The sequence below is a fragment of the Maylandia zebra genome, linkage group LG5 (genome assembly GCF_041146795.1).
Source record: "Maylandia zebra isolate NMK-2024a linkage group LG5, Mzebra_GT3a, whole genome shotgun sequence".
In the NCBI taxonomy this organism is placed as follows: Eukaryota; Metazoa; Chordata; class Actinopteri; order Cichliformes; family Cichlidae; genus Maylandia; species Maylandia zebra.
Window position 1 is genome coordinate 26,098,512 of NC_135171.1, and position 26,207 is coordinate 26,124,718.

The 26,207-nt window shown below is 40.0% G+C and overlaps 3 protein-coding genes across 6 annotated transcripts; all 3 read left to right on the top strand.

Annotated features, from left to right (window-relative positions):
• The first annotated feature begins 146 nt into the window (after nt 1–146).
• Nucleotides 147–7,322, top strand: tusc2a (tumor suppressor 2, mitochondrial calcium regulator a). Of its 2 annotated transcripts, none has more exons than XM_004548648.3 (4): nt 147–1,108; nt 1,735–1,964; nt 6,410–6,530; nt 6,618–7,322. In XM_004548648.3, the coding sequence occupies exons 2-4, from the start codon at nt 1,822–1,824 to the stop codon at nt 6,681–6,683; spliced, it is 330 nt and encodes a 109-aa protein (XP_004548705.1). In that variant the 5' UTR covers nt 147–1,108; nt 1,735–1,821; the 3' UTR covers nt 6,684–7,322. The 2 variants fall into 2 exon arrangements, with proteins under 2 accessions (XP_004548705.1, XP_004548706.1); XM_004548649.6 differs by lacking the exon at nt 147–1,108 and adding an exon at nt 1,137–1,519.
• Nucleotides 7,323–13,204: 5,882 nt separating this feature from the next.
• hyal2a (hyaluronidase 2a) lies at nt 13,205–18,040 on the top strand. 2 transcript variants are annotated; one of them, XM_004548651.5, is made up of 5 exons: nt 13,205–13,311; nt 13,458–13,529; nt 13,950–14,922; nt 15,394–15,483; nt 17,036–18,040. In XM_004548651.5, the coding sequence occupies exons 3-5, from the start codon at nt 13,993–13,995 to the stop codon at nt 17,426–17,428; spliced, it is 1,413 nt and encodes a 470-aa protein (XP_004548708.3). In that variant the 5' UTR covers nt 13,205–13,311; nt 13,458–13,529; nt 13,950–13,992; the 3' UTR covers nt 17,429–18,040. The 2 variants fall into 2 exon arrangements, with proteins under 2 accessions (XP_004548708.3, XP_076740233.1); XM_076884118.1 differs by having other exon boundaries at nt 13,305–13,362.
• Nucleotides 18,041–18,178: 138 nt separating this feature from the next.
• hyal1 (hyaluronidase 1) lies at nt 18,179–25,813 on the top strand. 2 transcript variants are annotated; one of them, XM_004548653.6, is made up of 4 exons: nt 18,179–19,026; nt 19,369–20,279; nt 20,369–20,458; nt 23,738–25,813. In XM_004548653.6, exons 1-4 carry the CDS (start codon nt 18,966–18,968, stop codon nt 24,062–24,064), a joined length of 1,389 nt encoding a protein of 462 aa, XP_004548710.2. In that variant the 5' UTR covers nt 18,179–18,965; the 3' UTR covers nt 24,065–25,813. The 2 variants fall into 2 exon arrangements, with proteins under 2 accessions (XP_004548710.2, XP_076740234.1); XM_076884119.1 differs by having other exon boundaries at nt 18,999–19,022.
• The last annotated feature ends 394 nt before the right edge of the window (nt 25,814–26,207 follow it).

The following is a 26,207-nucleotide window of genomic DNA, read 5'->3' on the forward strand; positions in this document are numbered from 1 at the left end:
TTACGTTTTTGTATTTTTTTTTCTTTTTTTTACAGGTGCAGTGCTGTGAAAAAGCATTTGCCCCCTCTCAAATTTTCATTATTTATTAATTTTTTTTATTGCGTATTTGTCACATTTAATGTTTTAGATCATAAGCTCATTTCAATATTAGACAAAGGCTTATCCAGGGCTGGGTTGTGGGGCCAGCAGCAAACCGAGAGCCAACTCACCCAGGAGCAATCCAAGACAGATACCCGAACCACCTTAACACTTTTCAATACAAAATGCCCCCACCCTTTTTTTAATGATGACTATATTTATTAAGGCTAAAACAAAACAAAACAACACAAACAGCTATCGAAACCAATCTGGTCCTATGTGGGGAAAAAGTAATTGGTTGTGTCACCCATGGCAGCAAAAACGGCAGTGAACTGTTTGCGATAAAAGGCATTGAGGAATTTGGCCCGATCTTTGCAGTATTGTTTTGGGACACATTGGAGTGTTTTCAAGCGTGAATGGTCTGTTTAAGGTCACACCAAAGCATCTCATCTGTCCTCTGAAAAGTCTTGGGAATCTATAGGATCTTTTTTTGTTCGCCCGTGGCATAGATATGCTCTTGGGACTAATTTTGATACACTGGCCACTCCTGGGAAGGTTAACCACTGTCCCAAAGCTTTAAAATGGCTTTATAGCCCTTTCCTGACTGATAGACGTCAATGATTATTTTGTTGCTGTTCTGGACAGATCTTTAAACTGCTTCCCTTTGTTAAACAAGTCTTATTTAAGTTATGTTTTGATTCGACAGGTCTGAAAGTAATCAGGGTTAGGTCAGGGTTTTGTTTTTGTTTTTTTAACGAAATGGGGGTAAATACTTTCTCACAGTACAGTGTGCATACTATACATTTTTAAATTCAGATATAGGTATGAACACCCACTTTAAACATAAAAAAGATTCATTTAACGCACCTTTGAATAAATTCTTTAGTTAAATATTGGTGACGTTTTTTCTTTAATAGTCGGTCAGATCAGCTGATCTCCATCGTCGGTCGGACAGCAACGGCCAGCGCTAGCTAAACATAGCTAGTAGTAAAAGTTATGACAGGACATGTCAGGTTTAGTGTACCATAAGGTAAGATGTTTGTCAGAATCCCGTGTATAAAGCAGCAGTGTGTTTGCAGACTCGTCTATTGTTTAACCTGCGTCTGTAGTCGGAAGCTAACAGTCTGTTAGCTTACCTCACCTAACTGTGCAGGTACCGTTAGCCGGTAGTCATTAGCCACATGTAGGTCACCACACATCAAACGGGCGCCGTTGCAAAATATTAGACGATGTACAATATATTGTGAAGCCGTGGGTGTGTTTTTAAGTAACTTGTAAGGTGTCAAGCGTTTTGAGTGACACTTAATGCGTTTAGGTTCGGCTTTTTTGTGGCCCGTTGGTTAGCTTACGGTGAAGCTACCGTAGTGTAAAGTAACGATATAAAACAGACGGAACTTTTTTTTATAGAAGTGAAGAAGCCCCTTGAAATAAATCATACCTAGTAAGTCTAGTTGCCTTGTCTTTCAAGCTCTCAAGATTATACTTAGATGTTTCTGAGTTTAGCTTGGCCATTTTCTGCCAACAGAGTCCTCTGTGCACCAAAATAGAGCCAGCAGTCAGTAAGCAAACAACGTCTTAACAGCTGGCAGCTGAGTAAACAGTTCACTCGGACACCAGACAGTGAAATTTACTTATTTATGTACTTTCACTTTTCAGGTTCTGACCTTGGTAAGCAATTGAGCATCTGGCTACCAACCAGACTGAACGCTCTAATCTGAGACTAACTATGCCTTATCTCTGAGAATGGGAGGAAGTGGATCCAAAGCCAAAGGTGTCTGGCCTTTCTCAGGCAGCGGAGGCGAGTCAGGAAATGATGGGAACGAGCAGTCTCTGGCCCGGCTGAAAGGCTCTAAGAATGCAACACCATTTGTTTTTACAAGGAGAAGGTAAATAAATAATACAGTGGATATGCTGTTGAAAGGACGTTTTCTATCCCACCCTTGAGTTTGAAAAAAATCCATTCACACAATACTAACACATACATTTGCTATGCAAATTACACTCGCCCTGAGACAAAATGCAAGCCTAGTTAGCAGTTCCAAAATATTATTTAAATTACAAAAACAGCTCTTGAGGAATACTGCCAAAATGGCATTTTGCTTTTGTCCTAAGTTCTTAATAAGCAAATTGCATGCCAAATATTAAAGGTCATCTTTAATTAATTTTTTGTTTTGATTTTGTTGACATGTCTTAAACTGTCATATCCCACTAAGTCATTTCTTATCCTGATAACAATATAAATCAATATAGTGCATTTATTGTAAATTCTGTGAAAGGTTTATATAATCACCACGCGGAATCACCCGCTCCAAACACTGAGTTAAACTGGCGCCGATTTCTTTTGTACATTTAACTTAAATAATCAAAAGTGAAATAATTATGGGCCTTGTGTGGAGTTACCCATAGTGACACATACTAGATGACCCTACGCATTCCCCATGACTCAAGTGCTTCCCCAAAGCCTCTGACTATCATTACTGCTCCTGTATGGTTGTATCCTGTTTAGAGATGGACCGATCCGATATTACGTATCGGTATCGGTCCGATACTGACCTAAATTACTGGATCGGATATCGGAGAAAAATAAAAAATGTAATCCGATCCATTAAATATCACGAAAGCACCTCACAAAACTTGCAACGCGCCGTAACTCACCTCAGAACGTTAGCACTCGGAGCAGTATGCATCACGTGATAGAGCAGCTGTGGCATGCGGGACCTGTCGGTGGTCTGGATAGCATTTGGAGCTTCGCTAGCAACCCGGCATTTCATCTCCGACAAAGTTATCCCCGAGAGAAGTAAAGCAAGTGTGTAAGTCCATCTCTGAATGTTTGTAAAGCATTCCTGCGTTAAGCTTAACAAGCGACTGCCTCTCCTGCTGCTACTTCAATCATGAAACTGCTTAATGATCAGCTGATCGGCTTTTCTGTCGCGAGTCCGTCTCTCTGGTTTGTTTTTGGCCCACTTTGCACCAGAAAGAGGAAACCAGCGGCTGAACAACAGCAGAACGTTTAAGCTTGATAAGCTGTTGTTAGAATTTATTTAATATTACTTTCTACTCGAGGATCTTTTTCTACGTAGCTGACGCTGGTAACTGTGCAGGGGCGGATCTAGCAAAGTTTAGCCAGGGGGCCGATAGGGCATGAACAGGGAAAAGGGGGCACAAAGACATACTTTTCTTTCTTATTCTCATTTAAAATGTCTAGCTTTTAATAAATAATTATCCAAATCTTACACCCAAAGTTTTAATCTGATGTAAAAGGAATAGAAGTCAATTACTGTATATAGTAACTATTAAGTCTAATATATACCCTAGTAAGCTATAGTACTTTTTCCTTTGGGAAGGTACTATCTGTGCAGTCTGCAATTTTGTTGAAGAAAGATGTTGAATCTATTTAATATTTCTTGAAAAATAATTGATTTCTGTGCATTTTTTTTTCACACTGCATCAAATTAAGGTTGATTACGTCGATTAAGCATCATGAGGTGGAGCGTGAGGGGTGGTTCCCTATTTTTTATTTATTTATTTTTGTTGTTGCTGGGAGTTGGAACCCTATTAGTTAGGTTGCTTAATATTTACGCTAAGTACTCTTTAAAATACCAGAATAGGGAGGATGGTGTAGGTTTAAGTTTATTAGATTGATCAGTATTGCTGAACTATGAAAAAAAATTTTTTGCATACAGGTATAACAGAATAGCTTTAGTGTAGTTGTTGTTTTAAACTTGAGTATGAACTTATACAAAATGCAGCAAGATATTTAAAAAACAGTTTTGTTGATTAAAAAACACTATATCGGATTCATATCTGTATCGGCAGATATCCAAATTTATGATATCGGTATCGGTATCGGACATAAAAAAGTGGTATCGTGCCATCTCTAATCCTGTTGTCAGGATAATAGCCTGTCTGAAAATATCGACTGCAGATTGTTCAGTTTTGGATGAAGTGCAATGTTAAGCTCATACACCGATGTGTTGTTCGAATTGTTCACATATCTGTTGTTGCAGCATAATATGTTACGTCGTGGATTTCCTCCAATACTTTGGCTCGACACTTGTAATATAAATGAGATAAACAGACTTGTGCTAAGTGCTTTTGGTTGGGGATTGTATACCTTAAGTCGAGTGTTTTGACCAATGCACAAAATCTATTTCTAGATATAAGTTGAAATGACTGCCATTATCTTTGTGAGTCTTTATTATGTGGTGTACCACAGGCAAGAACTTGTTCCAACATTTCAGTCTGAGGTTTATTAACACTTGATGGCTCTCTTTTGTTTCCCATTTGTAAATTCTCTTTGTGCTGTGTAGAAAAGTTTTGTTGTGTGTTGCCTGTGGTGGGCACCGGTGGTCCACATCAGACTTTTCATTACCAAACCATGTCCATTTTACAGATTTAACCCCCACATTTAGGAATGAGCTCTGCAATTTGTTTTGGCTGGTCCTTCTGGGATGTCATGGTGACTATTGCAAACCATCATTTAAGGCAGCGAAAAAATTCTGTAGTAAAAGCAATAAACAATAGTGTATAATATGAAAATGATAAACGTTTTAATATTGTCATCTCACATATTTCATTGTATCACAGAGCCCTAAATCAAAGAATAGTAATTATGCACTGCAATATTTGCAGCTCTGTTACCGAAACCTATTTAGCATAACACAACAGTGCCATGACAAAGAGGAAGGGACATAACTGAGTCATGTGCTAACACTAGGGGTGTGTTTTCCGATCTATTTTGATTAGATCGAGTGTGTCATTTTAACTGCAACCCTTTTACCCGTATTAGCAAAGTAGAAAAAAATAATTTGAAAGCTTCCTTTCATTCTTTTATTTATATACAGTGGTCTGAAAAAGTGTTTGTCCACTTCCTGATTTTCTATTTTGTGTGTTTGACACACCTAAAACTTTCAGATCATCAAGCAAATGTAAATATTAGACAAAAATAACACAAGTAAGCACAAAATGCACTTTCTAAATAAAGTTTTAATTATTAAGGGGGGAAAAATCCAAACCTGCATGGGCCTGTGTGAAAAAGTGATTACTCCCTAAATCTAATCACTTGTTGGGCCACCCTTAGCAGCAACAGACTGCAATCAAGCATTTGTGATGCCTGGCAAAAAGTCTTTTACAGCGCAGTGGAGAAATTATGGCCCACTCATCTTTGCAGAAATCACCCACATTGGAGGGTTTTCAAGCATGAACCACCTTTTTATGGTCATACCACAGCATCTCAATCGGATTCAGGTCACACCACTTCAAATCACTCAAACTATATTTACTTGCATGGAGTTAGCATGCATATAACAGAAACACGTTACAAACCTAAAAAAATATTAAACCACATTTCTGTGGTTCTTGTCACATTCATTCAAGTTACCATATTCTTTTTATATCATCTAATCCTAGATGATTTTCTTTGCTCACAAGGGTTTAATCTATTGACTTTGTAATAGTTTGAATAACTGTATGAGAGGTTTATTTGAGAGGAAGATTTGAAAATAAATACTAAAATGACTTTAAACTGAAAAGTTGGGCAAAGCAGATTCTGAAAGTTGCTTAAATTAATATAAGTTGGGTCTTATATGAAGTTGAATGAATAGTCACTATCTTTAATAAATTCTTGAGTGTTAAATTAAATTATTTTTTTGTACTTGATGACAAAGTACACAGCAACTAAAATAGCTCAAAAAGTGGATCTTTGATGCCTGGGCAGATCTGATCAGCTGATGGTTTACTATTTGTTATTTTTAAATACATACCAGAAAACTATAAAATAAAGGATGATATTAAAAAAGAAATTACATTTTTATATAATTTTTAAAGCCTGTTTTGTCCTCCATTTGTAGAATGACCCTTATCTACTCACCCATTCAAATGCCTAGTACTACCTAGTAGCATATTTTTTTTTGTGCCAGAGTGGCATTTGTGCATTTACAGTTTTATAGGCCACACTTTACTTTATTACTGAAATATTGTCCCACTTTAAACTGTCCACAGTAAGGTTTCTAGATTATTCTTGATTTCAAAGCCAATAATTTTATTCCTAGTGGGGTTAAGCATTAATGTCAAAATAATCCAGTAAATAATTTTTGTCACATTTAAAAACCCAGACAAACCAAAAAGGCACATTAATAAATACATGAGGCTCAAACGTTGGAGGGGAGTGAGAAATTTGGGTGGGAGGGGGGTTTGTTGTTGTTGTTGTTGTTGTTTTTTTTGTTTTTTTTAAACTTGACAACCGTTTTAGATGCGACTATCAGCAAGCAAGTAACGCCTACACCTCCTCTATGTTAATCCTGACACAATTGTCCACCTTCTGTGTTGGCAGTTCTTTGTATTATGATGAGGACGGTGACCTCGCCCATGAATTCTACGAGGAGACGGTCGTGACAAAAAATGGCAGAAAGAAGTCCAAGTTGAAGAGGATCCAGAAAAATCTAATTCCACAGGTGAGCTAGGAACACGCTTTTGCAGTGGCAGGGCGATATAGGGTCAGTGCCATCACTCCTCCTCCTTTTTCTTTTTCCTTTTTCCAGGGAATTGTGAAGCTCGACCACCCGTGTATTCATGTCGATTTCCCCATCGTCCTCTGTGAGGTGTGACACGTTGCACAGTGACCGGTCTACAATGACGTGCAGCCACAGATCCTCTTTGCTGAGCATCATTCAAGTCTCGAGAGCTGCAGTCAAGAACTGCCGAATGGGGCTTGCAGAGGAAAAAGGAAAATTCAAACTGTCACATGAAAAATGATATATTGAATTAAATGTTATACATTTGAATTCAACAAGTCTTTATTTTGACATTCACAAAAATAGTGATGGTACAAGTTGTGTTTCCACTACCCAGCTGATATGTATGCAGACTTGGAGAATACTTCGGATGAATTCGTGTTTCTCCTGTTGAGTTTTTTTTTGTTTGTTTTTTTTAATTTTGCAGGGCAAAACATCTGTGACGTGAAAAGGGTTTAATGGTTCATGCCTTCTGTGAGATGTAGACTCTGTATGTGTCTTTGTACATGTGCTAGTTTTGGGTTCATGTGTGAACTACAAATGCAAGATGTATTTGCAGGGTGGGAATGATGAGGGATTGTGGAATTTGTATATATTTATGTTCTGTATTGTCACGTCTGAGTTAGTCTGTTATTGGCGCTCAGACCTGCACTAGTGAACATAATGTACTGTAAATAACATCAGATTTCTTAGTTGAAAATACTTGAATAAATGGTTTATTGAGCAAAATCACTCAAATCTTCTTTTTTTTGTGTTATTTTTCATATTGGCTGAAGCTTTCTGGTGCAGTTCATCTTGTTTATTGTTACTGCACTGGGATGTTTGACCTTACAGTGCAGAATAAAAAGTTAGACACCGGAAGACCGTGTTCTCATTTATCATATTAGGAAGTGAAGTTCTTCCCCTTACATCTGAGTTTAGGTCCTGGATTTACACTAGTGTGCAAAAAGTCTTTAGTCACCCTTCCTTTCTTTGTATTTTGCTGGGAAAATGGGAAATCGGTGCAGTGATTTATTGAAATTTGCAGACGTAGATGGAAACACAACATACGAGGTCAAAAACAGTTTTTCCACAGTTTTAACAAGCTTGAAAATCAAGATTTGTTACAACTACTTTTATTTTTCCACACGGCCTAAACTTTTGCATTCAAGCTTTATTCTTCAGGAATAGTTCTCCAGGTTTATTGAAGGACTTTCAGAGTTTTGGTTTTTGGCTCCCTTTTGTTCTCTGTTGATATGATCCCACACTGCTTCATTAATGTTGAGGTCCAATCCATGGTTGAGACTTCCACTGTATGTTTTACTTTCCAGGTGTTATGGCAGGTCATTGTCATCCTGAGAAATGAAGCCTTTGTCAATCAAATGCTTTCCATATTATTTTGCATGGTGGATCAAAATCATATGTATTCACTTCCATCAGTTTTGACGAAGATCCCCAACACAACTGGCTTAAATGAAGCAAAAAATCACGACAAAGCCTCTACTGTATCTTATAGATGAAGTTGAATGACCTACAGAAAAACCTGGAGAGCTGTTCCTCTAGACCACGTGAAAAAAAAATACAGAAATGTCTGGTCCATTGATGTAAAATATGAAGAAATGAGGCCTGACAACAATTTTTTTCACACTACACTACAAGGAAGATTTTGTTACTTTAGTATTCTGGTAGCCAGTCATGATTCTTACATGGCTTACATGAGTGTAATGTGGTAACTTGAGACTTGTTGGCGTCTGTGAAATAGGAAACATCTTGTGTTTTGTACTACAGTAAAAACATTATTTTTTTGGTGTCTGTGGACACAGAACCGGTCGTGCTTCTCTTTTCTAAGAAAACAAGTAAAACTAAAATGTCAAGCTATTTCTGTGAACTTTAGAAAGCTAACAGCAATTTTTATTTTTAGCTGAAGAGGAAGTAGACAAGATTGAATTGATTTTATACATGTTCGCAAGAAATCCTTTAAGTTGCTAACTATTCAGAAAATATTAAGTGAAGTGCAGATTGCATTCAACCAAATGGTGACTTTTGAATGTGGGGTCAGTGATCCCTGTACTTGTGAAACAGCTGTAAGCGTAACCCTGGCATCTCCAGATTCTGGCTTATATTTAGTTTTCCTCGTCACCTTCTTGAATTTCTGTCTGGCCGTGCTTTGAGGCTGCCGGTGAAAATCAAACTTCTTTTTTTCCCCCCTTAATTTTTTTCTCCCATTTTTATAAAAAAAAAAAAAAAAATCTAAACTCAAGACATCTGCAACATAAAAGCCACATTTCCTCTAGATGGCAGCAAAAAGCTATACCTGCTTTAACTTTTTTAAATCATGCATATTTACTTCTTTGTGTGGAGTTTGCTTTCCCAAATAGATAAGGATGAAATTAAAAGCTCAGCCTCAGATCGTGACAGGTTTTGGTTGTTGTTGCCAGCTGGTGTAGTATCAACTTTTAATGGCGATGTAAACATATTTCACTGCGCTCAGATGACAAATCCCCACAATAAATGGGTAGGGCTTCCTTTGCAGGCATTCTCTGGTGTCTGTAATTGTGTGGAATGCGGTCGGAGCGTTTCGAGGCCAAAGGTCAGCCCCTTTGATGTGTTTCCTCTCCATTGGTCTTTGATGTTTCGCTTAAAGGATGAACGCTTTCCTGTAAAGTCATAAAAAATGCACTAAGTTCATGAATATGACACCAAATAGCAGCGCTCTGATCTGCGTAATGTGCTCTCTGATGTATGCAGTGTGTTTATACGGGGAAAAGTTGTCCATGGGGCTGAGGCTGAGAGAGGCAGTCACTATAAATTATCAGCAGCCTTGAAATACAACTAAACCATACTTTGAATTATGAACAGTAAAATAGATATATTGTTTACATGGGAGTAATTTAACAAGCTGTAGTGCTTTAAAGTAAAACAAAGGCGCTTACTGTAGCCATTTTTGTGCTAGTTCTCACATGGATTCTGTTACATTTGACTGTGTTACAGTGAGATCATATGTAGTCATTACAAATAAGTCGAGGAAACTTGGTGGTAATCTCCTATTTTTTCTAGTAAAGCCACAAAATAAGGTTATAGTTACAAATGATGTAATGTATGCACTCCTCAGAGACTGAAGAAGATGTTTGGCTGTTACAACCATTTATAATTCCTCAGTTCAAATTTACCAAGTCAGAGCATTACCCCAAATGTATCACAATTCATAAAGTGTTTGGGACAAAAAGTGAAGATAGTAGGGTGTGTTGGCAGTTTCCCTGCCATTGTTTTAGCTTCCTGACGATCCCTGACTTCAGCTGATGTAATGTTCAGGAGGCAGAGGTCAAAGGGAAGCCGAGAGTAGACGGAAATGAAGCCATTCCTTTGTTCCTTTCCCTCCCTGTTCATTCACACGGGTCTGTCCGTGGTCCACTTTTTCCTTACTCTGCAGAGCCCTAGAGAGAAGCTGATGACATGGTGAGGTGAGTCAGCAAAGTTCAAAAGCAAAACAAGCGGAATGGATTTTGGCACAGGAAACCAGAGAATTTCCAGGCTCCCCCACCTCTTCCTAGTCATGTGCTCAGGGATCTTTTAGTTAACATGTATCTCCTGGGGAAAATGTTACCTTTTCCAGGAATGCCGTGTTTCAGATCTTATTCATTGAGTACAGACGTAAGCAAAAGCTGTACCTGTTATTAGAAAATCACCTTCAAGTACAGCGCACATATGGATTCCCCAATTTTTCCAAATCATCCCAGGTTGTTAAATTTAGGTAATTACGTGTTGGTACATGGCCTTTACTATCTCCTCTCCACTGCCATATCTACTGTGCTTGGCAACATGACAGTATGTGGTACTCGGTTCCTCTGTTAAGCCCTCGCCAGTGGCTGTCATCACATGCTCCAGGCAGCAGTGAAATCTGTGTGCCAGATGCCTCTTGCCCACTTTCTGAAGTGTGTTCAAGACATTCAAGTCTGCATGAGTGGAAGGAAACTTTAAAATACTTAAGTACCAGCAACCAAAAGACTTGAGATAATAATTTTTCACTAGTCAAATAAAAAGAAGCTTTGAAAAATACACCACTGGTAAATTTAAAAAATATATTCATCAGACCAGTGAGATATATATATCTCAAAGGTAAATGTTATACCTGTAAACTGAACTGCACATGAAAGATGATGCACTGTGTAGCCTAAACAACCAAACTGTAAATTTATTAAAACATACTGTTGACATAAAAAAAATCACGTTTTCAGAAGAGTCTGTGGAGTCCATTGAAAGATTAAGTAAGGCTAAGTAGCAGCCAGGTGCTACTAATCAAATGCACTTGATTAACTGATTATCAGCAAGCATGAGAACCTCTATAAAAGCAGAAACGTGGACAGTTTGCTGCCACAGTCATCCTAAAATCAAATCCCTCAGCAAATTAATTCTATTGGTCAGACTGTGCAATCCTCAGAGAAATTTCAAAAAAAAAATTCAGATTGCATCTTAGACTCTACAGGTCTCGGTTAGCATGCTACATGTTAAAGTTTACGGCGCTACAATTAGAAAAAGACTGAACAAGTATGACTTGTTTAGAAGGATTCAAATCACAAGTCTTGCACATGCTGTGTCCTTTGTGTCCTTTGGGCATATGAGATCAAAGTGAAGATGTCTGGCCATAATGAGTGCTGTTTGACAAAAACCAAAGCATACCAGCAGGTCACCATAGCATTTCAAAGAGGAAAGATCATTTGGAAGAACCAAACATGATTTATTGAGATAGAGAAATTAATTTATTTGGCAGTTAGACTTCAATGACCCATCATGGCAGGATGGATTCCCAGAGGTGACAGGATTTAGGACAGGACTCCCCAGAGCCTGAGGTGGAGATGGGGAGGAGGTATGAATGCATGAATGAGAATCTGAAAGGGAGAATGATGGAGAGCACAGATTTAAAACATGCAGATTGGAAGCTGATTGGGTCAAAGAAGGCGGGCTGGAAGATGATTGGAATCGAGTAATGATAACAGAAATGAGTTTGGCAATGTGAGAAAGTGGTTATGAAGTACAGACCAGAAGCGGCCAAACACTCAGAAAAGGAGGCAGATGAATGATTACAGATATTCCGTACTGAACTTATGGACGACCTTCATATGAGCACAAACACCTCATACCAACTGTCAGCACGGTGGTGCCGGGGTGATAATTGGGGCTTGTTTTGCAGGCATAGGACACTTTGCAGTCGTTGAGTCAACCATGAACTACTCTGTATACCAAAGTACTCTAGAGTCAAATGTGAGTCCAACAGCTAAAATTTGGCTGAAACTGGGTCATGCAACAGGATGATGATCCCACGCACAGCAGGAACTCTACCAGAATGCCTGAAAAAGAAAAGAATCAAGGTGTTGCAATAGTCAAAACCCAGCTGTTTATCCGCCTGAAATGCTGTGGCTGGACCTCAAGAGAGTTGTGCAAAAATGAATCTCTGGAAACATCAACAAACAGAAGGAACATTGTAGAGCAGAGTGGGTCGAAATTCCTCCACGGAGATTAGAGAGACTGATAAAGTCAAACAGAAAACAAACACTTCACGTTACTGCTGCTACAGGTGGCTCTACAGGCTACTGGATTCTTTGGTGTACTTAGCACATTTCCAGTCTTACTGAGTGCTCAAAGAGATTTAGATATATCATGATATCATTCTCTTGGTACATTTTACTGTGTACAGTATAGAGCAGTTATGACTGAACAGCTTTGGGGTGTTTCTACAGTATTACCACCTTAAGCAAAAGATTTGAATATTTAAATAATAATTTAAATTTAATTTTGTTTAAGCTATTAAAGTGATCTCAATGAATAACTGAATGTAGGAAGTTTTACAGTGGGACAAGTCTCACAAAAAGAAAAGAAAAGAAATATCAACACTAAAGGTCGGCAGGTATGAGTCAAAGGGGTTTTCCTGCCCCTGTTTTTAGGTCTGTCTGCTTTTAGGTTCGTGGGAAGTGTAAAGGCTATGAAAAAATTACTATTTCCTCCAAGATGATACTTTACCAACAAGCATCTTACCATGCTGGAACAATGTTGGCCTATACTTTTGTTATTGTTGTCAAGTTCACCTAGTGAGCACATCTGCTCAGATAACATCCATACTGTGGGTTGGCGCAGAGGTCCTGTTTGTAACCTATAACTGAGAATATTTTCTGAGCCTTATTTACGATAGAAATTAAGTTTGTTGTGTTATAGACAGTAACACAACACACAATAATATGCAATTTTAGGCCTTTTAAGGTGGAAAATGCACTTAAAAAAACTAAATAAAAATCGCCTCCATCAGATTTCTCAATATCCTTAACACGATTGTCATGCAGCTGAAAGGTGAGTTGTAAGCATGGTCTTATATTTAGGGATGTGGTACAGTGCCCTGCTGTGACCTTTTGTAGATATTGGCATCCCTGGTTACAGTGTATCTGTTTCACGGAGAGTGGAGGCGAACTTTCTCGGACCGACCCATTCAGGCGCTGAGCCGGGACACGAGGGTTAGCCTTGAGGAAAAAGAAAAACAGGACGCAATCAAAGCACGTCTCGCTAAGCTGATACTCGAAGCAGTTTGAAGTAGTCACGTGAAGAAACGAATTAGAGCCGCTGACAGATTTTTTTAAAGGATGTCCATTTCCTTTCTCCGGCCCCCCCTTTTTCCTCAGACCGAATGGAACATCCCATCCCGAGAGTGGTTTGGCACTCGGGACTGAACGAGTTGCAACTGACAACATCGCAGGGGGTAAGTTGACTTCTGTGAGTTTTACATACCGCAAGGAGCCGGAGAGCCGAGGTTATAAGACACAGCACAGCTGCATGTGCTCCTGTAAAGTTACCCCGTCGTCTTTTTCTTTATACTGAATTTTCTTTTCCTATTTGTTTTTAAAGCAACGCCAAAACGCGGAGTGAAGTTGTAGGCTTCTGTCTTCGGGGGAATGCTTCCCCAGCCTGCCAGTAAAGGTAAGTGTATCCATCTGTAGGGAAGCTGAAGTTGATTAACTTTACCTTTTTATCGTTGCTAATAAAAGAGCTGCAAACAGTAATTAAATTGAAGGCAATTTATGTTAACAGCTTGCTAGAGGTAGAATCCAGTTTAAAGAAGCCTATTTTTTGGATAAAAATTGTATTACCATTTTTCTTTTATTTTCTTTTATTTATTTTCTTGTTTTTAAGAAAATATTAATAGTCTGCAGACATTTATGTAAATTAATCTGCAGTGGCAATGTCACAAAAGAGAAGCTTGTGCTTCATGTCCATGTAATTATAAAGTTGGTTTTGAATAAATAAAATGGAAACATGTTTAAGGTTTGTTTAAGAGAAAACACCTTATTAAATGTGCATTCAGGAAACTAACATGTCATTCCCTCCTGTGGATTGTAGAGCAGAGTGTGGCAGTCCTTTTTGTCCATCCACATCTGAAGACATGTTGCACGGGACTTTGTCAGCTTGGAAAGCTCTGCTGCTGATTGTCCCGCTGTGGGATTGCCTCTTTGCTCTGGGACTGCAGCCCACGAGATGGCCACTGTATTCCCGAAAGCCTCTGCTCCTTGCTTGGAACGCCCCGATTGAAGATTGTGCCCCGCGGCATAGAATTCATTTCCAGCTGGACCAGTTCCAGATTGTGGCTACACCCAATGAGGGCTTTGTTAATCAGAATCTGACCATCTTCTACAAGGAGCGCTTGGGCTTGTACCCCTATTTTGAACAAGATGAAACACCGGTGAATGGGGGACTTCCGCAGGTGGCCAGTCGCACACGGCACCTGGAGAAAATGCCAGAAGATGTTAAGAAGTACATACGTTCAGAATGGGCCACTGGTTTAGCTGTTATCGACTGGGAGGATTGGCGTCCCCTCTGGATACGTAACTGGGAAGCCAAAGACATTTATCGCAGACATTCTGAGGAATTGGTGCGCCAGAAGAACCCAACCTGGCTTCCTGATCAGGTGAAAAAAGTGGCCCAGCAGGAGTTTGAGTTGTCTGCCAGGCTGTTCATGTTAGACACACTGAAGCAAGCTAAGAACCTGAGGCCCAACCAGCTGTGGGGTTTCTACCTGTTTCCTGACTGCTACAACCACAACTACGTGCGCACTCTGGAGAGCTACACGGGCCGCTGTCCTGATGTGGAGGTGTCTCGCAATGACCAGCTGAAATGGTTGTGGACTGAGAGCACAGCCCTCTTCCCTTCCATCTACATGAGCAGCTTGCTGCGCTCATCAGCCGCCGGACGCCAGTTTGTGCGGAACCGTGTGAAAGAGGGGATGCGTTTGGCCTCATCGGGCGATGGCTTGGCACGTCCTGTCTTTGTGTACACGCGGCCCACGTACATGAACTCCCTGGAGCAGCTGACCGAGGTGACAGTCTAACTTTGGAAACAGTGCCAGTGTTGAATTTGGTTCCTCTTCCTGGAACTTTTTTCCTGCTTTTTCCTTTAAGACACTAATGAAGTTTCGAACCAGCCATGTTACTGACTATATTCCGAAACATTTCTTCTATCTTTTTCCTGCTAATTCTTAGTAAAAGCCTGACATATAGAACCGTCACTGAGCACTAATGTTAATGCATGCTGTGTAGATTCATCTCTTATCTGCTGCTACAGTCCCTTCCTGTGCTGCTGGCATTCAGACACCCCAATACCTTTCATTTGTGCAGAGTAGGCAGGATGGGTGTTGGTCAAGTTAAAAGTCACTCTAAACACCCTTATTTGCTTATAGGAGAATGAGAACAGAAGAGCTGGGCCTCTACTTCACATACAGTAGCCTATGAACCTCTGACACTTACTTAGCTGACTGTTTTCCTTTTGTTTGACCTGTAATTTTTTGCAGACTGACCTTGTGTCCACGATCGGGGAGAGTGTGGCCCTGGGAGCAGCTGGAATAATCATGTGGGGAGATATTGCTTATGCACACAACAAAGTAAGCGTCCACACATCAATTGCGAAACGAACACATCAATCACTCAGATATGGTGTATGCATTTTTTTGGAACAGATGTTATCATCTTAACTTTTGAGCTGCTCTTCTCGTCTGTGACATGCGAAGGCATTTCATACTAGGAGATATTTCTCAAAGTTCAGGGTTTACGGTTAATGTCTTTGGCCACATGATCAGGTGCTGATTAAACACATATACGCTGACTGGGGCTTTGACTTCGATTCCATTTTGGGGCATTAAATCCAAAATCTTGAAATCATCATTAAAAAAAAGGGATGTTCTGCAGCAGTTGACCTGTTTATTTATTTTTTCAAAGTTTAGTTTTCAAACGTATTGGACAAGGATACATTTGAAAAGGTTTAAATCATGTCATAATATAACAACAGACACGCAAAACTAGACTTTTGTAACGATTTGAAGTGCAAAAGGCCCAAGCATAAAGAGACTTCAACAAGACAATTTAATTTCCGCACAGTGAGCTAACAAAACTTTTTCTGTAATTTTACATGTTTATTTCTTTCAATTTAAGCCCAAACAACACTTCTATATTATGCAAAAAAAAATCTTAGATCTTTGTTGGAAAAAACACTTGTTTTCCTTATATTAAAATATCTCAGGGATTAAATGTGTAAGTAAAGTTCTTTACACACCGATATAGAGGAGCTTCATTGGTCCAGCCCACTTAGGATCAAAGTGGACTGTTCAATGTAAAATCATTTTGACATCCGTGGATTAGAGTGACTGTTAATCTAGCAGTCCCCAGCACCACTGGATGTAACTGAGTACATTTACTCAGGTACTTTATTCAGAATAAATGTATTTGTACTTTAAGTATTTCCACACAGCGTCCTGCTTTTACTCCATTACGCTTAACCAGCTTGGATAAATAATCTCTTTCATGCCTCCAAGCTATAAAAACGCATATTCCAGACTATTGATGCTCAGATCACACCTATTTTATACTCTTTACACTGGCTCCCAATAGATTTAGGATTCTGGCATTTGCATACAGAGCACTTTAGTTATCCCAGCTGCTCGCTGTCTTCATTCACAACTCAGAATCTGTTGTTCTGCGTACGTGACTAAAGACTAGGTAGAAGAGAGCCGTTCACTCTGTGGCACTACATGTATAATTATTATTGTTATTACTCTTTTATTATAAAATACCCATTTTATGGGCTATTATGACACTTAATTTTCCTATTTATTGTACTCTTTGTTGTGTAACAGCGCTTTGTGACATCTTTCTGTGAAATGCGCTTCATAAATAAACTTGTGCACACAACCAAAGTAAGCATGCACACAACGATTGTGAAATTAAACACATCACTTGGATACGTCGCATTTATTTTTAACCACAGACGATATCATCTAAACTTCTGAGAGCATGCTGATTAATAAACAGCCTTTACTCACTTACAAAGTGTATTTATAGCAATTTGTACTCCATACCAGAGCTTTAGTTACTTCATATTTTTCAGATTAATTGCACAGTACTTGAAGATTTCATGTATCCACTTATTTTTTCCCATAGACCACCTGCTCTGATCTGGATAAATATCTGCGGGGCACACTGAGTCAGTACCTCCTGAACGTTTCCACGGCAGCAGAACTGTGCAGCCAGACCCTTTGCGGCTCTCACGGGCGATGTCTGCGCAGAAACTCAAACAGCGACGTTTACTTGCATCTGAATCCCCTCACCCACGACATCGTCGAGAAGAACGGCAAGCTGACGGTCACCGGTGAGCTCGGCAAAGCAGACGGGTTAAGTTTTGAAGCAGACTTTCAGTGTCAGTGTTACAGCGGGTATCAGGGGGAGCTCTGCGATCAAACAGACCCGCTACACCAAAAAGGGACGGCGACTCGAGCCACAGCAGTGGCTCTGCAGTGTTTGATCTTACTGATTGTCTGCCTGCTCATCTGTTAATACCTATTATGTAACTGTAAAAGTCTAAAAGGAGCACAAGAGGAGAGGTGAAGGGAAGATAGGTGTGTGTGGTTTTTTTCTGTTGCTGTATATCGTAAGAACCGCTGTGGAAATTCCAAGGTAGTGTTTGTTTCTAACTTTTAATCATTTAAAAAAAGAAAAAAACTTGCTGGAAATGACCCTGTTTACATTGTCCTCTCACTCGCCGCTTGCCAAGGTGTCCATGCTTCTTGTAGAGAGGATGCTTCTGTGGTAAATGCTGCGAATGAGTAAATGTATGTGGTGAAAGTGGAAAACGATTCACTTAAATCTGATAACAGCACAATATATTTGAAGTGCCTAATTTCTTTTAAATCTTCTTTAAATTGGCCTCTTTCTGACATCTGATGTGTTTATAGAGGCATTCGCAGTGTTATTATTTATTTGAATGTATTTTTTATACGATATTATTGTCCAAAACATGACTACTACTTTTTTAAAAGGGTGACACATCTCCACTCTACGAGCCTCATGTTTCAGTGGCCTTTTGACTCCAGAAGCACAGTGTTTCTCATATTGATGTCTCTCATACAAAAATGGCATTTGTCGGTGTAAATAAACTTCTTTGTTGAGGTTGTTGTGTTTTAATTTAAGGCTGCCTAAGCGACACTGGGCGAGGGGCCATGGTCACAACTGACACAGGAGGGAGAACTCAGGTGTATTAGTGGTTCAGGATTTGCGCAGGCAGTTTGTGCGGAAAAGCCATTCAGGCTCAGACAAATATAGCATCTCCAATCAGCCTAAGATGAATGTGTTTGGACTGTGGGAGGAAATTGGAAAGCTCCAGCTAACGTGCAAGTTCAAACCCAGAACCTTCCGGTTGTGAGGCCATGGTGCTAACCGCTGTGCCAGCCAGTTTTGGATAAATAAACTGCTTTATCGTGCTTTGTGTGTATTTTTAGTAAAGTAAGTGTGACGCTTTTCTTTTTTTTGTAACTACATAAGGAGATAATATAGCTGAGATATGGTTTTGGGAGTAATACAGGCATGATTTTGTTGTCAGCAGTTGAGAGTGAAGCCTCTGCGGGAAGCCTCTGTGGCCAGGGGAGTCCGAGCCAGCTAGTTCTCAGGGATTGACTCATTTTGCCAGCAGCACCCTCATACCCCCTTCCCCATGTAATTGTAGGTTTTCGTTAACCACTGGTTATTTTTATATGCTTTTAAGAGTTGAGCAAAGCACGCATTTAAATTGCAAGGTGGAAGAGTTCATTAAGGCTTCGCTTGGTGGTTTTTCAGAAAACGTCAAGCTTTCTTAAGTCCCCCAATAAACTGTTGATTGTCATATTTATATTCTTTTTAAATTCAAACAATCTGAAAACTGTTTTCAAGCTGTACAGTGTGATGGGAGGAAGTGCTAACTTGCCTGTGACTTTAAATCTGTGTTCTCCATAGAATGATTTGCATGTCTCTTGTTATTGGTTGTTGGAGGTCCTGTGGACACTTCTAATTGGTTCAGCGTTTGTTACTTCCCATTTTTCCTGAATATGTGTTTCAGATCATGAGACTTGTGGGTATTTCACAAGGCCACACGCTCCAATCCTTCTCTACTTATAAAGTCGGTGAGTCAGTGTTTGCAAGCTTAATGTTAGTTAATTTCACACATTATTTTGACACTAGAGCCTGTTATTTCTAGCCAAGTTTACTGCATTACACAACATCTGTAATGATCAGAAAGCTTTTGGCGTGTTAAAGGTGTTTGAAAAGTAATAAAGAAACAAGTAGTGAATAGACACATTTAAAATTCCTGGCTCGTAAACAGTAGAAACTCTTAAAACTCTTATTGATTTGATTTGCCTTACAACTGGAAAAGCTTTGTTTAAACAAATAGCAACATTTTGCAATATGCTCTTAAAATTTCATAATACTGCTGGGTAACATAAACACTGTTTCCTTCCTGCCAGGGATGAGGTCCTTGAAGCCTGCGGTGCTGCAGCACTTAATTCTGATCAGCCTCGTCTCAGGGCTGCACTATCCAAATTCACCTTTTTCCAAAGTACCTTTCCTGACTGTGTGGAACGCCCCAACTGCCAAATGCCTCTCTCAGTATGGCGTTAACCTTGACCTGGGGATGTTTAACATTGTCCACAACCAGAATCAAACCTTTATGGGTCAGAACATAACCATCTTTTATGATGATAAGCTTGGTCTGTATCCAAGGTATTCCCCCCAGGGAGAGGCTATTAATGGCGGGGTTCCACAAAACAGCAGCCTTGACAAACATCTCAAAGTTGCCAGGGAGAATGTAAACGCCTATATCCCTGACAGGGGTTTCCCAGGCCTGGGTGTGGTGGATTGGGAAAGTTGGAGACCTGAATGGGAGAGAAACTGGGACACTAAGAAGATATACCAGGATGGGTCAAAAGCACTAGTGAGGTCTAAGCATCCAGACTGGAGCCCCAAACAAGTAGATGACGCAGCACGCATGGAGTTTAGCAAAGCTGCGAGGAATTTCATGGAGGAAACTCTGAAACTGGGGCAGGCGGCAAGACCTGATGGTTTGTGGGGCTATTATGGTTTTCCAAACTGCTACAACTACTACAGCAACAAAAGCACAGGCTACACAGGGGAGTGTCCAGCTGTGGAGTTAAAGAGAAATAACAGGCTTCTATGGCTGTGGAGCACCTCCTCTGCTCTGTATCCCGACATCTATCTCAGCATCCAGATGCAAAGTCTCAGCAGAGAAGTGCTCCTCTACTGCCACCACCGCATCCTGGAGGCAATGAGAGTAGCGGATCAGGTGACTCCGTTCGCACCGCCCGTGTACGCCTATGCTCGCATCGTCTACACATACACGCTGGAATTTCTCTCTCAGGCAAGAATCAGACGTTTCAACTCAAACATTCTGTGTCTGTCGTGACTGGGGCTGCGTGTTTTGCTCACCTCTCTGTTTCTGTCTAACAGGAGCACCTGGTCTACACTATCGGAGAGAGTGCCGCTTTAGGCTCTGCTGGTGTAGTTCTTTGGGGTGACCACGCTCTTTCTAAAACTCAGGTACAATAACTGACTTGTCCATTTGATGTAATTGGCTGTAATAGTGAAAGTGAGGATGTTACATTTCTCACTGATGCCTACAAGGGTCTTTGTTTTATAAGTTACGCTTTTAAAAAATTTTGAAAGTTACACACAGGAAACTGTATTGCACAAAAATTACTGAAATGAAAAAGAAAAAACGTACTTTAAAACTTCCTTATTTCATATTCAAGCTCTTTAGTTTTAAGGTCTGTTTGGAATCGCTCCACTGTATATTTCATTTGTTACCTCTCCGCAACAAGGCCTCTCAATCCTGCTGAACACACACAGTACTGGTAAAAAAGACAGTACACCCTTTTTCAACCATAAGGATTTAAGTTTCAGGACATATTCAAATCATCCCGCTCTTAGCAGGTCTTAAAGTTAAGTGAATACAACCTCAGATGGAAAACAAGATATGATATATTGCACCAGGTCATTATTTATTTAACAAAAACGAATCCAAAATGCAGAAGCAGTGTGTGGAAAAATACAAAATATCCTTACTGCTACCTAAGAAATTGAGATGGAGAATAAACTTACACTTGATTAGCTGATCATCAGCAGTGTTGGGAAGGTTACTTTTAAAATATATTCCACTACAGATTACAGATTACATGCCCCAAAATGTATTTTGTAATATATTCTGAATACTTTGGATTACTTGATATATCATCATGCTTTTTTTTTTTTTTTACAACTACATGAATGTATTGCTGTGTGATTTATTACTATTACTGAAGACTACTCGCCATACCAATACCAACTAGATTTTTAAATCTTAATATAAAATGAGTAACAGTAGGGTGGACATTAGGGTAAGGCTGCACTTTTTGCAGCGATCTCGTATAGAAAACTATTCCACGCGTATATAAAACAGGTCTGCGTCTCCGAACCGTATTAAAGGGACCTCTGGCTAATACGTTAAGTTTTGGGCTCATAGACGAAAACTCGCTTGACTTTGTTGTCTGGGTCAACTTTGCTAGCGAGAGACAGAGAGAGGCGCTGAAAGGCTGCTCCAACGGAACTTATTGTTTCGGAGGAAAACACGAACACGGTGTACAATCGAGTCTTAATAATATCTTATTTACAACTGGGCTCGTCAGGCACTCTTTTTGGCTGTAGTGGTTATTATTATATTTACATGCTTCCAGCTCCCATTTCTGCTCAATGACAACTCGTACTTTTCGACTATCCTTTTTCTCCCTCCTCGCGCTCACAGATACATAACGAGTATGGCAGTCCATTCTCCCTGCAGCACGGACTACACTGCCCATGAGGCTACATTCTTTAGGGCGATGCCTGTAACACTCTATTGCCTTCATATTAAATCATTTTTGTGAATAATTTTTGTAAAATAATTCTTCACGTCATTATGTGGGCCGCAAATAGAGGTGACATGGGCCGCCAGATTGACAGACAGGCATAAGAGCCTCTAAATAGGCTACGCGTGTTGTTTAGGTTTCCTCCGGTGTGGAATTACCAAAAATAGAGAGAGCATAGCCTAATATGTGAAACAGGAAAAGACCGCCGTGTAATCCATTTATTTCAACAAAGTAACTGTATTCTGAATACCACCCTTGTAACTGTAATGGAATACAGTCACTCATATTTTGTATTTAAAATACGTAACGGCGGTACATGTATTCCGTTACTCCCCAACACTGATCATCAGCAAGCGTGAGCACCTGTGTGAAAGCAGAAGTTTTACCAATTTAATGGTCTGGAGCAAGACCCAGAGGTCAGACTGTGCAATGCTGATAAGAGAAATCGCAATAAAAAAACCCTGAGCTTCATTTCAGACTTCACGGGCTTCCATCAGCTTATTAAATGTTCAAGTTCATGACTGTGCAATTAGAAAAAGACTGAACAAGTATGGTTGTTTGAAAGGGTTGCTAGGAGTACCTGTTCTCTCTCTGAAAGAATGTTTCGGCATGTTCGGCATGTGCCCGCAAACCACGTTGAACTGAAGCAACATTGTAAAGAAGAGTGGGCCAAAATTCCTCCAGAACCATGTGAGAGACTGCTAAAGTCATACAAACAAAGCTGTTTCGGCATGTTCTGGAACAACGTCCTTGACGGATTGTTAAAACCACACACTGCATATCAGCACAAATACCTCACACCAGCTGTCAGGCACAGTGGTAGAGGGGTGATTCGACACCTTGCAGTCACTGAGTCGATCACGAACTCCTCTTCACACCAAAATATTCTAGCATTTAAAACTTAGTTGAAACTGGGTCATGCAACAGGGCAATGATTCCCAGCGAGGCAGCAATCTCCTACAGAGTGGCTGAAAAAGAAGAGAATGAAGGTGTTGCAATGAGAATTAAGAGAGCTGTAAACAAGTGCCCGCAAACCACATTGAACTGAAGCAACATTGTAAAGAAGAGTGGGCCAAAATTCCTCCAGAAGCATGTGAGAGGCTGCTAAAGTCATACAGAAAGCTATTACTTCAAGCTACTGCTGTTAAAAGTGGTTCTCCAAGCAGCTGAATCGTGGGGTGCACTTAGCTTTTCACACGTGTCTTCTGCATTTCGCTTTAGTTTTTGTTAAATAAACAACATGGTGCAATATGTCACATGTTGTTTTTCATCCAAGGTTGTAGTTACGTGATTTTAAGACCTGCTAATGTCTAGATAATGCTTTTATCCTATCCTGATATTTAGAAACCTCAGAAATGTCAGAGGGCGTACTTTCTTTTTTAATGTGACAAATATGTGGTTTCATTTTATAAAAGGAGCTCTCTGCACAGCTGGACACTGATATTTGGCAAACATTACTCAGATGGGAGTAAATGAAGCATTTACTGGAGATTTTTTTTTTCAGCTGCAGATTAAAGTGGTTTAAACAACAGGTCTTTTGTATATGGGACTGAGTCAAAAGAAGCCAGAGCGCTTGTTTATGTGTTCATGAGCATCACCGGGTAAAAAACAAGGTGGCACATTGTGTTTTTAACAGTCTATTGATGATGATGCTAGAGTGGCGCTTTTCTCAGCACCTTTTGCTTTGACCACTGATAATATCTTTAACAGTCTTAATGTATTTTTTTCATGCTGAGTAAAACAGGACATGTTACCTGCTCTGAAATACGTCTTTGTTCATTTTGTAATAACTTTAGACTAAATAACATATTCATGCTGTTACCTGAGCATGCATATAGCTTAAAGATTCTGTTATGTAAAGTTGCATTAAAGCTTTTATTGGGCATTCTTCTGCACATCCCTGGTTTATCATATCCTGTTTCTTTCCTGCTTTCAGGCTACCTGTGCTGCCGTCAAGTCCTACATCGATAACACTCTGGGTCCTTACCTGGTAAACGTGACATCAGCGGCTACGCTTTGCAGTCAGACCATGTGTTCCTCTCATGGACGGTGTCAGAGGAAGGATCCACAGTCGAAGGCCTACCTCCACCTTGACCCTGCCTCGTGGAAGGTGGTGTCCAAGAGGAAACCAAATGGATGGAGGAAATACAGAGTTTTAGGACATTTGCAGCCACGTCATGTAAAGCTAATGGAGTCTGAGTTTCAGTGCAGGTGTTATGCTGGATGGAGGGGTCAGAGCTGCTCTGAGCCTGTTCAGCTATAAGACTTAGGCACTTTTGAAACTAGTAGCTAATTAATGGCTTCTTAGCAGTGAATGTATCAAGATACACTAAGACACTTTATTAGGTACACCTGGTTAGTACCTGGCTGGACCCTCTTCTGCCCTAATTCTTTGTGGCATAGATTCAACAAAGTGCAGGAAACATTCCTCAGACATTTTGGTCCACACTGACACGATAACATCACGCCGTTGCTGCCAATTTGTCAGCTGCACATTCATGGTGCAAGCCTCTGATATCACCACATCCTAATGGTGCTCTTTTGGATTGAGATCTGGTGACTGTGGAGGCCGTTTGAGTGCACTGTCATGTTCAAAAAACTAATTTGAGACGATTTGAGCTTTGGGATATGAAAGCATCTATCAGAATATGAATACACTGTTGTCATAAAGGGATAGCTATGTTTAGCAACAATACTCAGGTAGGCTACGGTGCCCAAAATGTGCTAAGAGAAAATCCCTCACACCACTATTTCATCACCACCAGCATGAGCCGTTCATACAAGGCAGGATGGATCCATGTTTACATGTTGTTTACACTGACTGTACCATCCCAGTTTCACAGCAGAAACTGAGCCTTGGCAGACCAGGCAAAACTTTTATAATCTTCTATTGTCCAACTCTGGTGACCTTATTCGAATGGTACCCTTAGTTTCCTATTCTTAGCTGAGAGGAAGAGCACCCGGTGTGGGCTTCTGCTGCTGCTTCTGTTTCAAAATTTGACGCGTCATGTGTTCAGAGATGTTCTTCTGCATACCTTGTGCTAATGAGTTGACCTCTGACCTCCAGTATCAACAAGAAATTTTCCCCCAGAGTAACTGCTGCTCACGGGATATTTCCTCTTTTTCAGATCATTCTCTGCAAACCTTAGAGATAATTGTGTGGGAAAATCCCAGAAGATCAGCAGTTTCTGAAACGCTCAGGCTAACCTATCTGGCACCAACAACCATGCCATGTTCGAAGTCACATAAAATCACCTTTCTTCCACATTCCGATGCTCAGTTTGAGTAGCAGGTCGTCTCGACCGTGTCTGCATTCCTAACGAGGCATTATCCCATGCATCAATAAGCTGTTAGACAGATGTACCTAATAAAATGTCCGGTGATTGTATATTATTATTTGAGTGACAGAAATCAGCTTTAAACTTTGATGCACTACAGTTTTTACAGAGGGTTTCCTCTACTGCAGTATTTTGTTTTATTACTTTGAACTTTTCTTACTTTGTCCATAATAAGGTTGGGCACAGAGTCTGAATTCAGTGCTCGCTTTCTGTTCTTTAATGGTATTTTAAGGCGTGTTACTAGGGGTAAAAAAAAAACTCAGCTTATCAGTGAAGGAGCGCTGGTGTCCAGCAGCTGAACAATGCAGTATTTGTATACTCAGAGACATTCTGATTTCATTTAGGGAAAAGGTTTGATTGCAACTCCGTCCTGTATTCACGTTAAACAAAGAAGCAAGAAACAACTGTCAAGACTGAGCAACAATTTAAAGTTGAAATATTTAAATACATTATTATGAGTTCTTTGGGGGTAAAAACAGTTACAAATTAGTGCTCAGAGAACACTATTATAATCTCTTTAAACATTTGTGCAAGGACCAATTAATGCATGAAACCTGCAGGTGTTCTCCTGGATTTTAAACGTCAGAACTGGATGATCATGGCTGCTGTAGCACCATCTCTCTTTTCCTTGATAGTTTATTTCCATAATAAAGTCATATATATTTGATACTTTACATTAGCGTCTCTTGAAATATCATTTCTGCACGTTAAACCTGATCTCACCAGCATTCCCAATGTTGGTGGAACTACTACATGTTGATAGTGCATGACACAAGACCATGGACCTGCTCACCTAAATAGTCAAAAGAAGGAACACTAGAGTCCTACTCAGACAGCTGCAGGGCAGGGCTGCGGCTGCAAGAATGCAATAAAATACAAGTTGAAGCAGCTCATCGCAGTTTTCTACCAGGAATATGAGATCAGACCCCAACTGCTGATTAAAATCAATCAACTGGAACCAAGAACTACTCACAGAATATGTTTGGTTCTTCCAAAAGGTTAAAATAATGTGCAGAAAAACTGAAAATCCATCTCACAATATAAAACTTATTTTGTGACGAGTATAGA

Excerpts from the sequence above, each read along its gene's own strand:
- tusc2a (XM_004548648.3), top strand. The coding sequence starts at position 1,822 with ATGGGAGGAAGTGGATCCAAAGCCAAAGGTGTCTGGCCTTTCTCAGGC. Across the intron at positions 1,965-6,409 it reads TTTGTTTTTACAAGGAGAAG|TTCTTTGTATTATGATGAGG; the intron begins GTAAATAAATAA and ends CTGTGTTGGCAG. Across the intron at positions 6,531-6,617 it reads AGAAAAATCTAATTCCACAG|GGAATTGTGAAGCTCGACCA; the intron begins GTGAGCTAGGAA and ends TCCTTTTTCCAG.
- hyal2a (XM_004548651.5), top strand. The coding sequence starts at position 13,993 with ATGTTGCACGGGACTTTGTCAGCTTGGAAAGCTCTGCTGCTGATTGTC. Across the intron at positions 14,923-15,393 it reads CCCTGGAGCAGCTGACCGAG|ACTGACCTTGTGTCCACGAT; the intron begins GTGACAGTCTAA and ends AATTTTTTGCAG. Across the intron at positions 15,484-17,035 it reads TTGCTTATGCACACAACAAA|ACCACCTGCTCTGATCTGGA; the intron begins GTAAGCGTCCAC and ends TTTTTCCCATAG.
- hyal1 (XM_004548653.6), top strand. The coding sequence starts at position 18,966 with ATGAGACTTGTGGGTATTTCACAAGGCCACACGCTCCAATCCTTCTCT. Across the intron at positions 19,027-19,368 it reads CTTCTCTACTTATAAAGTCG|GGATGAGGTCCTTGAAGCCT; the intron begins GTGAGTCAGTGT and ends CCTTCCTGCCAG. Across the intron at positions 20,280-20,368 it reads CGCTGGAATTTCTCTCTCAG|GAGCACCTGGTCTACACTAT; the intron begins GCAAGAATCAGA and ends TCTGTCTAACAG.